The 15,648-nt window shown below is 41.7% G+C and overlaps 1 protein-coding gene across 6 annotated transcripts in view; it reads left to right on the top strand.

Annotated features, from left to right (window-relative positions):
* gtf2ird1 (GTF2I repeat domain containing 1) overlaps positions 1–12,983 on the top strand; it is a 44,230-nt gene extending 31,247 nt beyond the window's left edge. The window contains exons 15-28 of one of the 6 annotated variants that reach the window (XR_005695929.1): positions 4,038–4,091; positions 4,525–4,605; positions 6,198–6,381; positions 6,503–6,564; positions 6,871–6,942; positions 7,067–7,337; positions 7,597–7,625; positions 7,744–7,791; positions 7,882–7,959; positions 9,140–9,332; positions 9,765–9,802; positions 9,887–9,996; positions 10,095–10,386; positions 12,012–12,983. Coding sequence is in view for 4 of the 6 variants with exons in the window: in XM_040032503.1 (XP_039888437.1) it covers positions 4,038–4,091; positions 4,525–4,605; positions 6,198–6,381; positions 6,503–6,564; positions 6,871–6,942; positions 7,067–7,337; positions 7,597–7,625; positions 7,744–7,791; positions 7,882–7,959; positions 9,140–9,332; positions 9,765–9,802; positions 9,887–9,996; positions 12,012–12,080 (1,289 nt within the window). In the remaining 2 variants the exon portion in view is untranslated. Of the gene's footprint in view, positions 1–4,037; positions 4,092–4,524; positions 4,606–6,197; positions 6,382–6,502; positions 6,565–6,870; positions 6,943–7,066; positions 7,338–7,596; positions 7,626–7,743; positions 7,792–7,881; positions 7,960–9,139; positions 9,333–9,764; positions 9,803–9,886; positions 9,997–10,094; positions 11,910–12,011 lie in introns of all 6 variants that reach the window. The other 5 variants (XR_005695928.1, XM_040032506.1, XM_040032505.1 and 2 more) reach the window with 5 other exon arrangements.
* The last annotated feature ends 2,665 nt before the right edge of the window (positions 12,984–15,648 follow it).

Genomic DNA, 15,648 nt, shown 5'->3' with positions numbered 1-15,648 from the left:
TATGGCACATAACTCAGGACGCCTTACAGCACTGACTCATAATGCCACAGCTAGTTCATTTTCATAGACCTTTTTCTAGACTAAAGGTTCTCTTTTAATCATCTTGGTAGGCTGTGTTTGATTTCAATTTGTGTCACTGCAGCCAGAGCTGACGCTGGGTGGCGTAACAGGTAGCTGTTTTGTACCAAATATTCTCAAAAACAGACCGGGGCTTCTGTTTCACCTTAATTCAGGAGGTAGGCGGTTTTTGAAGTGCTCCCACTTCACCTACGAAGCACCGGCTGCACAGAAACATCGCCTCATAGGTGTGTGCTGTCTTACAACACTTCAGCCGGTTGTTAATTGTGTGCCCTTTGCCCTTAAGAGTCCAAACTGAAACGTTTCAGTGATTAGCAGGATGCATGGTGCATATTTGCAGATTTTGAGTAATTTTATCCACTAGTCCAGTTTTAGAGAGACCAAACTTTTCCTCAAAGGTCCTGTTGAGACTCCTAAATCCTCCTCCCCGTATAGAACTCGTTCTCTCCCTTAAACCTTAGGTTAATAGAGTAAGGTCACCAAGAACATCTGAGTAGACGCCACTCTCTTTATCAACTGCACCCGCCTCATTTACCAGGTGCTTCTATAATGTGCCGGGGTCATTCAGATTGCAGACAAATGCATGCAGATGTATGTCTGAGGTTTTTGACTGATGGAGGTGAAGGACATTTAATTGTGCAGCTGGCAGCATTTAAAGATTAGACTGAGAAATAAAAAAAACAGCAGCATTTCTTTGCTTTCAACAGTTTTCTCTGTTTCTGGGCAATCCACTTCACTTTCACCAGTTTTCATTCAATCTCGTTAAAAGTGCAAGATTTCAAAATATGATTTCCAATCTCCTGTGATCAAATTCCATTCACACATTCTGTAGTAGGATGGAAGCAGAAATCTCTGCCTCTACATTTTCTTGAATGGACACTTTAAAGTTTAGGACTCTATTCTTTCTCTGGAAAATTCCTGCACTATCAGTTACATTGTCCAAATGTCAAGTGCAACTTTCTTATATATAAATTAACATATAAATGAGGCCCTTTTTGAACATCTGAAGGAGGTGCTGCTACAATGCTACAGAGAGTCTGCTCAGAGTGATCTTGGCATTAAGCATTTTGTTTTCTTTCATTGATTTCATTGTGCTTTGTTTAAGTTTTCTTTTCTTTCACAAATGACCTCTAAAGGAAAGACAATGAAGGTAAGTGCACTCAGTCACATTTAATATTATTTGCGCCTCAGTCATTTGTCAAAGTATTTGAATGATGGCAATTTGCATTAATTTTCAAGGTAAAATAGGTCTGATCAAGACAATAATCCCTTTTGCATGAATGACATATTCGTATTGCACATATGAGAATACCCAGTTCACTTTCCTGTAGATACAAATCTCATCCTTTTTTAAAAAGTCCTGTTTGCCCTTAAGTATAGTGAAAGGTTTGACTTGATGATCTTCCACTCTCAAGTATTCCTGTGTCATAATAATTGTCCATTGGCTTCTTCAGCACAGATGACATACAGTATCTTTCTTTTGACAGTGTTTTTTAAATTTTACATTATTGTTCCCACTTTTATCTCAACAGGCTGGATTTTGATGCATTTTGAATTTTTTATGTTGTGTTGGGCAAAGGGAGCTCTGTTGTTGTGGTTGCATCATATTCCTTTTACAGCTTACACAGATCCTCCGTCATGTTATGATGGATTAGCTACACAAGCTAGATGTAGCTTTCAAATAGTATTGCTTTAAGTTGTCTTAGAACACGCTCAAAGTAATGAGAGAAACATGGCTGTTACCGAGTGATGAAAACTGTAGTGTTCAGTTTTTGCAATGTATTACAACAAGACCAAAAATATGGCTTAAAACGGTTCAACGTTCCAGTAGTACGCGAGCATGTAATAATCACATGGATATTCAGCAGATTTAGCAGAAAGACTCATAAACCTACATTAAACAGACATCCTGGTGGCTACTCTGCAGCCATCTTTATGATGCCGCGTTGTTTGGAATACTCAATCGTACATGGCTGGAGAGAAATTCATTTCAATTCAGTTTTATTTATATAGCACCAAATCATGACAAGTTGCCTCAGTGCACTTTTATATTGTAAGGTAGACATCCTCCAATAATACAGAGAAAAATCCAAATGTCTGACAACCCTCTATGACCAAGCACTTTGGCGACAGTGGGAAGGAAAAACTCCCTTTTAACAGGAAGAAACCTCCCACAGAACCAGGCTCAGGGAGGGGCGGGGCCAACTGCTGCGACAAGTTCGGGAGAGAGAAGGAAGACAGGATAAAAGACATGCTGTGGAAGAGAGACAGAGATTAATAACCAGTATGATTCAATGCAGAGAGGTCTGTTAACACAGAGTGAGTGAGAAGGGTGACAAGAACTGAATGTGTGTGTCTTGGGAGTTTAAGTAGACACCCATGGCAACAAATCCACACAAGTGCCTACAGTTATCCAGGATCCTTTTTCTGTGAGGCAACAGTGCTGACCTCTGCGCTCCACAGTGATTGACTTGCTGAATGCTGGAAACATTCATCACCTTGGGCCGCGTTGCCGGCAATAACTCAACCTCGTTCCCAGCTGGTGTTGGACTCGCCCAGGGCTGCCCTTTGTCTCCGTTTCTAGGCGGAGCAAAGTGGCAGAAGGCTTCCACTTTGGTGGCCTCAGGATCTTTTTTCTGCTCTTTGCAGATGATGTGGTTGTGTTGCCTTGTTCGGGTTGTGGCCTCCAGTTCACACTGAAGTAGTTCGCAGCCGAATATGAAGCTGTGGAAATTAGACCACCCCGGGGAGGAGTGCTGGATCAGGGACTGCCCCAAGTGGAGGAGTTTAAGTATCTCAGGGCCTTGTTCACGAGTGAGGGGAGCAGGAGATTGACAGGCAGATTGAGGCCACGGCTGCTGTGTTGCGGATGCTGCAGCGATCCATGGTGAAGAGAGCTGTGCGTAACAGTGAAGCTGTTGATTTGCCGATCTATCTACATCCCTACCCTCACCTATGGTCACGAGCTTTGGGTAGTGACTGAAAGAATGAGATCGTGGACATGAGCTGTGAAAATGAGCTTTCTCCGAAGGGTTGCTGCCCTCTTACTTAGTTAATCAAGAAAGTTGAGCCGCTATTCCTGCACATCGAAAGGAGCCATCAAGCATCTAACAAGGATGCCTTGGACGCTTCCTGGGCGAGGTGTCCCACCACATGTCCCACTGGGAGGGGGCCACTGGGTGGACCCAGGGCATGTTGGAAAGAGTATATCTTTCCATCTGATAAGCTGGAGGTGGAGCACGGAGCTGTGGGCTTCTCTGTTTAGGCTGTCCCCCCCCTCGACCCAACCCCGGATGAACGGAAACAAATGGATAGATGGGAAAAAAACATTTTATAAACCACTTTCTTCCTCCTGTTGTTGATCACAGATTTAAAAGTCCTGCCCTGCAGACTCCACACATAACACATCACGAAAAAAAAAAAAAATCACATTTCCACCTCTGCTTCTGGGCTAATGGCAAAACAACACCCCCACCGCCCATTCTCGTGTTTGTATGTTTAACACTGAGCGGCGATGTTGAATAACGGCCTTGGACAGGCGGTATGATATGTGTTCTTGGCGGCAGTTTGCCTGGAATCATTAATTAAAGAACATTCAGCGTTGCCCTACTGTAACAGTAATATTCCACTGACAGAAAATGGACAATAACATTGAATTATCACAGTCTCATATGTTGCACCTGTTGTTTTGTCCATCCCCTGTGTGTACTGAGGGTAGACATGAGGTGTCAGATAAAGAGTTTAGCCTTCACAGATGTAATCATTGCTGCACAATGATGTTAGGCATGCCTCAAGTCAGAACAGGACCAGCGCTAGTCTCTGATGCAGTAAAGCAACAATGTGACGACTCAAGAGATTGATTGACACAAATAAAACCGTGCATCTTTGGATAAACTGTCATAGAAATGTTTTACAGTAGCCGTGCGCCACTGTTCTCATGCTTTTCTCGCATCTTGCAGCTGAAGCTCTGTCACCCACTGCTGCCCCGCAGAGCATAAGAAGATCTTCTGAAGGTAGGGTGGACTGACTCATTCAGGATGTTTTTCTGCACAGTGCATTTGGCCCACACTCTCACTGTGTGATTGTCTGTAACCTTGCCAAAGAGGCAGATTAGAATTAAATAAAACTCTAACCCAGCGTCCTCACCTTTGGAAATATTTCTGTTTTGCTGTTTAGTCTCATTTTTGCACCTTCACCACTCTGCCTCCCTACATCCATCTGTGGTTAATGTATCACACTCTACATTGACCCGGTAATGACACAGTCAGTTTGTCATTACCGGGTCAGCGCAGGGCAGGTAGAATTTATCAAATTGAAGTTGGCAAGTGGAGATGTAGTAATGTTCACAGGTGGGAAGCTGCCTAACCCCGTCGACCCCAAGTAATAATTCTTTTTCGGCGCGCTCGGCGCAAAGCTGTTCGTTTTTCATTTGCTTGACTCTTTCAGCAGGGAGCCTGGTGGAGGACATCGGTGAAATGATTCTTCAGCTGCGGAGACAAGTGGAGAGCATCTTCAGCATTAAGTATGGTAAGCTACCTGTAGCGGGGGAGCTTTTATCCTCATCCGCAGCGGGGGCAGGAAGTTATGCCAGGGCTATAAATTTTGCAGGAAGACTTTGATCTCTCCTTAACCAGTGTACAGCAATTTAAAATCTAAGCTTTTAAAATCTATCTGAATATTAATATTGGAACATTTAAGGTTTTCAATAATTCAGCACATGAGAATGAATCTGTTAAGTGTGGGGCAAAGGATGGGGCATGAAAAGGAAGAATCTCATTTTCACATCAGAGGAGTTAAAGCATAAAGACACAAAGTATTAGTCGCCTTTTAGAAGGCGGCATGTCACAGCACGCCAGCGACTCTCTGAACATAGACATGCGTGCGCTAAGAGTGAGTGTAGGTAATTTTAACACAGTTATTAACGAGTTCTTCTTATTTCCTTTAAATACAAAGAAAAGTTTCAGTTCTTAGTTTCAAAAGGGTTTTAGTTCAGCCGGCTGAGGGACTGATGAGCTCATGACAGATGAGGCGAGACATGTGCCTGTGCATCCACACATTACAATAACCTGTGAGCTGGATGAGCTTTCTACGTCACGTTAGGTTAATGTGTCTGGAAAAGCAACGTGAGCATGAGACTGAAAACGAGCTAAAAATCGGGTTGTTTTTGTTACTTTTTGATTTTAGTTTTTAAAGCTATCGTTTTATAATAGATTTCCTTGAGTTTAGAAATATGGATGATGCTATCGCAACATTTGTCTCATGGTGGGTGTAGCCATGTGACCGTGTAGCTTTTTAGTTTGCCGGTGTGACAAACGAGGGTCGGATCTGACCGAGTGACAGGGGGACGGTGCAGACGGTGCAGATGCCCCCCGAAGCTTATCCCGCTTTGCCCGTGTTGACTTTAAATTATGGGGGCCATCATTTACAAAATAAATGTCACTGCCTTGGCTTTTTGTGTTGTCTCTTTTGGACTTTGATCAAAAGCTTTCAAATAAAACTTGCTTTCTGTTTTGTTTTTTAATTTTTAACCCATATTGTAGCAATCATGTTGTATTCAGTAAGGCCTGGAACTACAGAACAAAACCATAAACTCTGTCATATGTTTATGTTATTCTAAGAACAGAGTAACAGGAGTATTTCACTCACTCAAAAATGCACAAACATTTGGACTCTTTGTTAGTGTAATTAATCTGCACAGCTTGCTATAATATTTGTGAGATAACCGCATTAAACTCTACAAATGCAAGAAGTCCAGTTCAGCGACTCCTCACAGCTATAGCCGCCTGTATCACCCACTTGAGCCTCAGTAAGGGTACTTGTGTAAAAGGTGACCCTCTCTCTGTAGCTGTTAGAAGGCGTAAACTAACCACAGAGATCAAAACTGTCGAGCCAGGCTGAGATGGCCATTTGAGATGCAACTCGACACTTTCATGTCGGCTCCTTTATTGCTGCTTGGTTAAAACTGTCACACAAATTTGTCGAACTTTCCCTGTTTGGTGTTTTTGCAATTTTCCCCAGATTTCAGAAGACGGAAAGAAATGAGATGAATTGGAATAAGACGACTTGAATGAAATAGATCAATAAGCTTTGTGCTTGTTTTTCCTTATCATCTTCTTCAGCTGAAGCCCTGGGCCTTCCTGAACCAACCAAGGTGCCGTACTCCAAATTCCAGATGTACCCTGAGGATCTGTATGTAACCGGGCTGCCAGAGGGAATCTCTCTCCGAAGACCCAACTGTTTCGGAGCAGCCAAACTACGCAAGATCCTGGCTGCCAGCAGTCAGATCCAGTTTGTTATCAAAAGGTGAGAAATAATTATATATAGAAAGTCATCTGGAGAGTGTAGCGGTGCGTTGAAGTGTGTGTTATTTCAGTTTTCGCTCTCTGATTTGTAAATATCGTCACAATCTTTTGCTCATCTCTAGACCCGAGCTCTTAGCTGAGCAGGTAAAACAAGAGATGCCTTCCATCCCGATCTGTGATTCAGGTTTGTCTCTTTTTATACTTACTTTCTCATCAGCAGCATCTTCAACCCAAACTAATCACACACACATGCAGTGTTAAATTTTTATTTTTTATTTTTTGTCCTCTGCAATACACGGTTGAAGTTTTAAGGTCAAATCCAGTTCACAGGCTATTTTGAAAACGGCTCCTTTGAAGAACAACAGAAAGTCCTTGCAGGGATTTTTCTGCAGCTGCCTCCTCTTTATTTGTGACAAAGCTCCTAACGTTTGCTTTATTCAGTAAGTCTTAAAACGACAAAAGTTTAACCTTTAAATGTTTTTCTCCAAAGAGCTGGATGCCAAGGATGCAGCACCAGTAACGGAGGACACTGCGGCTGTATCCAAGAGACCTGGATTCTCAGGTACGGTCGAGCTGCATCGGTCATCTCAGATTTGCCGTTAACTGTTTAAACACGAATCGCCTCTGCTCGCTGACGTTGAAAGCCAGATGACATATATTTTAAAGCGTCTTCGTCCTCTCGTCAGCAGAGTGCTTGGAGTCCAAGCTGTCCAGAATCGACCTGGCCAACACGCTGCGAGAGCAGGTCCAAGATCTCTTCAACAGGAAGTATGGGGAGGCATTGGGCATCAAGTACCCCGTCCAAGTGCCTTACAAAAGGATCAAGAACAACCCGGACTCGGTCATCATCGAGGGCCTTCCCCCCGGCATCCCCTTCAGGAAGCCCTGCACCTTCGGCTCCCAGAACCTGGAGAGGATCCTGGCTGTCGCTGACAAAATCAGCTTCACCATCACCAGGTGAGAAATGCTGATCACTCTAAGAGCTGTTTAATATTCTGACTGGTAACGATGCACTTTCCCAGTATATTCATCTGTGGTGCTAAACCAAAAATAACAAGCTACAAAATGCACAAATTCAAATGTTTTCATCAAATAAGATCCATATCTGTCTATCGGTCTTCCTTCCTGCAGTTAATGGCTTGGATATTTATTACTGTCTTTAAATATATGTCGGCTAATTCTGTTCATTGTGCTTGTTTCATTGTGTTGCATGCAGACCATTTCAAGGACTTATTCCAAAACCAGGTATGAGCACGCTGCGCTTTGCTTTCATGACATCTGATTTATTACGCAGCATCTATCACAGAGAGCAAAGCAAACAACATTTAATGTTACTAAACATATTTTTCGTTGACTTCATCAGCACCTCGACGAGTCACTTTACTAAAGAAGGCCTACGCTTCAATAAATGGTGAGGAGAAAATGCTTTGATAGCGTCCATTACAAATGCTGCGGCTTTTATTTTGAATGCTGTCTGTGACCGATTCTCTCCTCCTGACAGATGATGACGACATTAACCGCATGGGGGAGAAAGTAGTCCTTCGAGAGCAAGTCAAGGAACTCTTCAACAAGAAATACGGTAAATAGATCCGCAGCGTGGAGCTGTTGTTATCTGTACAAGACAGATAACCTTTTTACCATGAGCCAGTTTCATCTGCATGATGGGTCCAAGTCGTGGGCGTGTTCAGTTTAATTCTCACAACACAGGAGAAAAACAACACGTCCCTTATTGCTCAGGGTGAGCCTCATAAGTGAGACGTGTGGCTGGAAATTTAAATCCAGAATGTTCGTCCTACTTGTTGAATTAGGGCCAAGTCTTATAAATGCATGCTCCAAATTTCACTCATGAAACATGGCTGTTAAATTTTGTGGAGCAATTTCAATACAGCCTTCACACAATTTGGTATAGAAGCCTGAAGAGGAAAAAAAACAAACAAAACAAAACAAAAATGGTGCTAATGTCACAGCAGTGCCTTAAAAATACAACATTTCCACGTGCATAGGGTCCACGGGTGGAAAGTCTGCACGGTAAACAATAAAAAAACCTCTTATCAAAGTGGTGTCTATAGAGAGATGTAGTGCAAACTGATTTATTTTAGTTTGTGTGGCAAAGAAAAACTTCACATGTTGAATTGTTGTGCACCTAACAAATTTCAGCATTCTTACTTCTTATTTATTGAGGACCACAGGTGTAACAGCTCTGCGATAGGCCCCGGGGCTGATACGCTCTTTCATTTTGGGCCCTTATCATCAAGGCTTGAGCAAACACGTTATCTCACGTTCTCGCTCACACGAACACACAAACAAATTTAAGTTATAAAATATTGTCATGTAGCAATAATCAGTAACATCTGTAGGATCATTCCAGCTTTGAATCAGAACCACGGACAGCAACTGCAGTCAGCGATCTTGGGAGCAGACAAACATCTTCTTCTTCAGCCAGGCTAGCACACGCTTTGGTTGCTAACATCTACTGTAATGATTGAAGTGTATGAAGTTCCACCTTTGTTCAGGTTATAATAAAAGATCTCAAAGGGTAATAATGCTGCACCTGCACCTCTGCTTAAGAACTTTTAGCTGCTGTTATCAAAATGAATGAAGAACGCTGCATTTCTATGCACGTTTCATACCTACAGTATGCCAGTTACAGGCATGAGTTTCTTTATTCATGTGAAAACATGTGCCTGCATGCTTCTTATTTTTCACAGGAAAAGAAAAGGTGTCACACTGATCGTGCCGTTGTTGTTTGTTCTGTTTAGGTGAGGCTCTGGGCTTAGATCGCTCCGTCGTGGTCCCGTACAAGCTAATCCGCGGCAGTCCAGAGTCTATAGAAGTTAGTGGCCTTCCAGACGAAATCCCTTTCCGAAACCCAAACACCTACGACATCGTGTGCCTGGAGAAAATCCTTCAAGCCGCAGATAAAATAACATTCAACATCAAGAGCCAGCTACAGTGAGTGCAGCGACACCGGAATGTTCAGCAGCGCTAGCCGTCGCTGCACCGTACATTTCAGCGGGAATTTAGGGTTTTGCTTCTCGGTAGTTAAGCTCATTATGGTTTATTTATGCTTTGGATTTAAATCCAGCCTCTAAGATGTCAAAGAATAAATCTTCCACAGCAAATGTAAATAAAATGAAATAGAAAACAACGTTTTGACATCCAAGCAGTTAAGCTATGATGAAAGAATGAAGGCAAAGCTTTAAATCGTGCACAATTCAGGGATTTTTTTTTTTTCTAGGTATCAAGTAAGTGCAGTCTGAATAGAGGGCTAATTAGAATTCAGGAATGTTTTTTATAGTTACAAAAAAAAGATTGTATCTTTAAAGAAACAAAAATGCAGCTACATCACCTAAAATGACCCGGCCTTTTCTCTCTCCTGTTCAGACCTTTTGCAGAAATCTGTAGCCAAGCTTGTAACACAGGTAAGTGTTACACAAACAACCTTCTGTTGATGGAAGTGAGGCTTTCTGTGCTCCAGAGTAAAAGCCTTTGCTTTGTGCCTTCAGTAGGAACAGACGCCTCCACTAATCGACGGAAACGCAAGAGAGTCCAGGAGAGCAACCAAGTGCCTGCCTCCTCCGACCTGGGAATATCAAGCAATCAGATTCCAGTGATGGTACATTAAATAAAATATATATTTTCTTCACCATATGAATTCATAAGCTAGTTGATGAATACTAGGACATCTTTATTCTTCTGTTCTTACTCACACAGGTCCTTAAAGACTCTTAAAAACCTTAAATACACTTTGATTTCAGAGCTACAGCATGCTGGCCTGCTGTTAGGGCAAAAATGCACTTTATTAAGGAAGCTCCCCTTTACCTCGACTTAACTGTAGCTTCGATCAGTCAGAGAAACTCAAGCATTTAAGACGCCTAACAGAATGCGTATCAGCTTAAGTGCAGTGTATGTGGAGCATTTAGCTGCTGTCAGACGGCAGCCTCTGACATGTAACTGCAGCCATCACCAGTCCCGACAGGTGGCACAGCCTCTCTTCCTGTGACAGGTAGGTTTATAGTAGCGGTTTTAGCAAGGTGGAAGGTAAGCAGCGCAGCTATTCAGGACTGACTGAGAAAATGAGCGGTTATATATCAGCCGTGTCACTGACTCTGACGACACGATGTGTTAACGCGCGCTTACAAGGAGGAAAGGAACACAGCTAGCACTGCTAACGTTAGCCACGCTGTATCCAGGGATGTCAGGATGTAAAGTTTCAAACTCAATACTGATAACGAGGGAAACGGGGAAAACTTCGATGATCCATCATAACAGAACAAGATCCTGGCAGCAGGAAATAGGACAGGAATTCCTCGTTGAACTTCCACGTAGGCTTCATGTATACCTGCGAGAGCTACAGCTCTGCTTGTTTTCTGTGCTTCTGGTGAGTTGGCAGCATATTTACCATATTTATCTCTTTAATGTCTGGTAGATGTTTTAGAAACAACACACTATTAGACACAAATAGTTAAACTGATGCTCCCTGTTAATGTCCCAGCTCACACGTTAACTAGCCAGAACCACAATGGTACAATGATAACTGAACAAACGGAGAATGTAGCAACCAGGTAACAGTTAAATGATGTGGTGACTGTTTAATGGTTCAGCGTCGTTGTACCAGGAACTTTCACTGACCTCTCAAATCCCTCAAAGACCAGGATGTCGGCGTTTACGATGCTTTGCAAAGGTTGTTTCAGCTTCGTTGCCACCACTTGGTTGTCTTGTTTGCATGCAGGCTTATTGCATCCTCGGCCTTTCCCTGGCATTTTGCTTCATATGCAAAGTTTATCATGCTACGCCAGCTCACTGACTGTTGGTGTGTTCAGCTGCTAGTGAGGGGTGGAGCTCTGAACTGGAGAAGGCAAAGATGGCACTGTTTGTGTTTTTTGATTGATTGATTTTTTTTGGGGGGGGGGGGTAACCTTATTGTACCCATTAATTTCATTTTTGTTACATCCCACATTTCTCTATAATTTATTCCTCGTAGTTTGTTTATTTTAAACAAATAAAATCATTTAAGGGGATGATGATGTAGAGGTCTCAAAACTCGTGGGTCAAATACGATACACTTCGCCTTATTGGGTTAAAGCACATCTAATATCAGATCAGTAAAAAGCTGATGGTCCTCTCCCCATAAGTTCACGTTTTCTCAATCTTCTTAATGCGATAACTTCAAAACAAGATGACGTAGGATTGTGAAATTGATACCACAGGTGCGTCTACTAGGAGGCTGAGGAGTGGTTGCCAGCATTTTTATGAGTGTTTCCTGTCTTTTAGACTAGTCCACTAGTTTTCTTCCTCTCTCCCTCTGTCGTTTAAAAGACTAGTAAATTAGTGACTAGGCACGTCCTTCATCTGTGGTGATACCTCCATACAAATGGGCAGGCTAAGCAAACCAAAGAGCTGGCATAAATTGGATAATTTAGAAAAGAGCCAAAAGATATTGGCGAGAAAGGCAGGAAACCCCGGTCGCTGATGGAGTCGGAGTCGATAAAACACCTTAAACTGCAGTAGATGACTGTGTGTTCAACTGTAAGTACTGAAATGTAATATTAAAACAGGTTTAGAGGCAAGGTCAGCAACATTTTGCAGTAATGAAATCATTTTCTCCACCATTATGCTTCTTCCCTGCAGCAGTGGCCCATGTACATGGTGGACTACAGTGGAGTGAACGTGCAGGTTCCCGGGAAAGTCAATTACTGAAGGAGGAACCAGGGCGGCAGCAAAGGGATTCAAGGAGGAGTTTGTCAACACTCGCCACTCTTCCACAGTGCAACACTAACACTTTACCAGAGTGCTACAACTTAACGATCTCTCCAGACTGAATACAGAGAGCTGCAGGTTTGACTCTGAGAATGATGCCCGAGTGTTGAGGAACAACAGAATGTATGTGGGTCGAAACGTTGCAGGGCAGATGTCGGCTCGACGGGACTGCTATCAGCTGGTCGCGACAGTAATCTTGTTGTTTTTTTTTTACAAACTGCAAATATTACCGACGTCGTGTTATTTGCCCTTGCATTTTATAAAATGAGTCATGCTGTTGTTTTCCAGCATTTGGTTGCAATGTATTACTGACAGAAAATGTCTTTCATAATGATATGGTTCCATATTATTCAGATATTTGTACTTTTTATTTATTATATTTATTATTAAAATATAACATTATGTGCAGGGATGTAAAATATATTATTCTGTTACACAGCTCTTCGAGGAACTATCACAACACTAACAGATGCTACTAGCACTCAGTAACTACAGGTAACCGCTGAAAACATGATTAAAATGAAGTGTCTTAATTGGGTGTTGGGGTGACGGCAAGATTTTAGAAATTAAAGGAGACAAAACGGACTCAGAGTCTGCCCCACGGAGCAGGGAAAACCTCTGCTCGCATTGAAAACGAGACACTCGGTAAACAGCCTTTTTTATGTTAGCACTACATTAACGATTTGTAAAATATTGTCATTTTAAGTCAGCCTGAATGTATCATGTAAAGAAAAGAATGGTATGTTATTCTGCGGTGACTGTCTCTGGACTAACAATATTTAATATGCTGTACCTTAACGCCAATTAGGCCTTTGAAATAAAATGTGTTGCCTTGCACTTTCATTTTGTAGTAGTTTGTTTTGGTGTTGGCGAGGGGGGAGGGTCAACTTAATGAAAATGAAGAGGAGTGTAAAAAGCAAGAAGGTGGTGAGTTGAGCCCATAATGAGGATTAAATATAACTAAAAGCTGTTAGTCTAGGCTTAAATGTCAACGACAGGAACCTGAATATTGTTACTGTCGCTAGCAAGTAAGCAAAATTTGTATTTATATTGTACCTTTCAAGATAAATATCACAAAGTGTTACAGAACAAACCTGCCGGAGCATAAAAACAAGAGGTCAAAAATATGTTTTTTTTAAACAAAGAGTTTTTAGCTGCTTTTAAACAGAATTACAATAATTCAAACGTGACAAAATAAAGGCATAAATAATAATTTTCAATTCAGAGTATGACACAGTGGAAGTCAACTTGGCAATGTTTTTAATTGGTAAACTATGAGAGAGCCAGAGATTTAACGTGAGCTTGCAAAGTTCTTGATTGAACATTTAAGAAAAGTGGCAAAGGGACCTAAAATTTCCATCAGGCAAAATCTGTCAGGGCCCAAACGAGGGCTCTTGTTTTTTTATTGAGTCGGAGAAGACTGTCTGCTAACCCGTGCTGGGCTTGTAATATGTAACTGTAGGCTTGACATATACAACTGAATGTCATCTGCGTAGAAGCGATAAGAAATATCATTAGAAGTCCTCCAAATGTGCTGAAGAGGGAGCAGATAACAGAAACGATAAAGCCCCCAAAACAGAACCCTGTGGCACACCGTGGGCAAGAAGTGTATCTGAACTTTGAGGCAGCCATGCAATATCGTATGAAAGCTCAGACACCAGTAGTTAGAGCATTAACACTTCATAACCAGCAACTTTGTCTCAGCCATTGTTACCAAAATAAACATGTGTTCTGCTGTTTCCTTGAGTAATGTTTTACCTGTCATTTTAGGGGACTGTTATTATTATTAATAACATAATTGTGATGAATGCTGGTTGGAGGGGTCCCAGCAGACTCTGGAACTGTCACTGCCTGCAGCAGACTGGCAGCCAGACCAGCATGTACCCCACCTCTCACCTAAAATCAGCCTCACAGGCAGCAGTGAATCAGCTGAGACAAGAACTGATGGATGGGTGATCTGCAGGAGTCCAAACATTACACAAATCTATTGAAAGAATGATTCAAATCTGTATGTGCACGATTAAAAATGAAGAAGAAGCTGCTGCTCATCATGACTATTGGCTATTTTCACACAACAAAAAACAAACAAACTGATTTTGAAAAATCAGTTCTTGAAATGTTAAGTTTCTACTATTTACTCAGTAGACAAAAATCCATCTATCAGTATTAAGTTCAATAGCTCAGTAAGGCCCATGGATATTTCTATTATAAATAATTATATAGTCATATTTACCAATCGAAGTTCTCATTTAAGCAGCCTTATTTTTTCAAAAATAATATCTCAGTCCTTGATTTAGGAGAAATTGCTGCATATTTATGTCCTAAAGATTTCCTTTACCTATTCCATATATAAGGAATGGACGAGCCGCGTTTAAAGCTCTATTCCCAGATTAAAACAACTAGTAACTTTAGTAATTTTAGTATTTTGGAAGAGCGTTTTAAACACTACACAAATAATGATTTTCATTATTTTTACTGTACCCCAGTACAACTCCATAAATGTGGGATAAAATGGCTGAAAACATGTGTCATTAGTAAATAAACATTATTTACTAGGACTGTTGGAGTTTGTAGTTTAGCACGCCGTTTAGTTTCCCACATTTGCTGTTATGCATTTAGTTCTGGTGACTGCGCTGGTTTTGTCAGTACTGGTTGGAAGGCCTGCTTTGCTTCCTCCTTTTCAGGTCCTAATTAAGAGCTGCTCCCTTCTAAAACAGGAAATGATGTCACCGGACAGACTAGACATCTGTCCAGGGCATACCCCACCTCTCGCCCTATGGGCCAGCTGAGATAGGCTCTAACCCCCATGAACCTGAACTGGATAAGCAGAAGAGGATGGATTGATGGATGGACTTCACATGGAGCCTATTTAAGTTTGTTTCCTTCCAACATGGCTCTCTCTCCTCCTGGAAGGCTGGAACTTATCAGGCAGCCAATTTGGTTTTCTTTCCACTTGATTGCGTGTCATCCCTAATTTAAGTTGCGTGTTGGTTGTAGGTTAGCACCAGTTTTCTTTTCTTCTTTTTCTCAGTTTATGATTAATAAATTGGCTTGGTGGAAGCTGTTGTTGTGTGGCTCTCCCTTCTATATTATTTCCTGCATGAGCCAGACAAAACAAGCTCGTTCACTGCAAATCTGCAAAATCCTTGAATGTTCAAGGCTGTGAAATCTATTGGGACTACAAAAAGACAGCATCCGATCCATAGGTCCACTAAGATGTAGTGGAGCTATGGATAGGAACTTTAAAAGAGCCTTTAAATACTAATATTACAGCAGCACCATTCCACCTCCCTCTAAGAGCTTTCCTGATGCTGTGATTGGATGTGTGCAAAGTCTGTTAGAGACTGTAAAAAAGTGGTGAGCCAACTTTGTTGTAAAATTAGGAGTGAAATCCCAAATACTGGGAACATTTGGAATTTCAGCCCTATATGAACTCAGTTAATCAAAGGAATCCGTACACAGCAGTACACCATTCATGAAAAAGGTGCATTAAAAAGTTACCAAAAGT

The sequence above is a fragment of the Simochromis diagramma genome, unplaced genomic scaffold (assembly GCF_900408965.1).
Source record: "Simochromis diagramma unplaced genomic scaffold, fSimDia1.1 OVJJ01000216.1, whole genome shotgun sequence".
Lineage (NCBI taxonomy): Eukaryota > Metazoa > Chordata > Actinopteri > Cichliformes > Cichlidae > Simochromis > Simochromis diagramma.
Note: the sequence above shows the minus strand (reverse complement) of the source record. Positions and strands in the feature narration are given on the sequence as shown.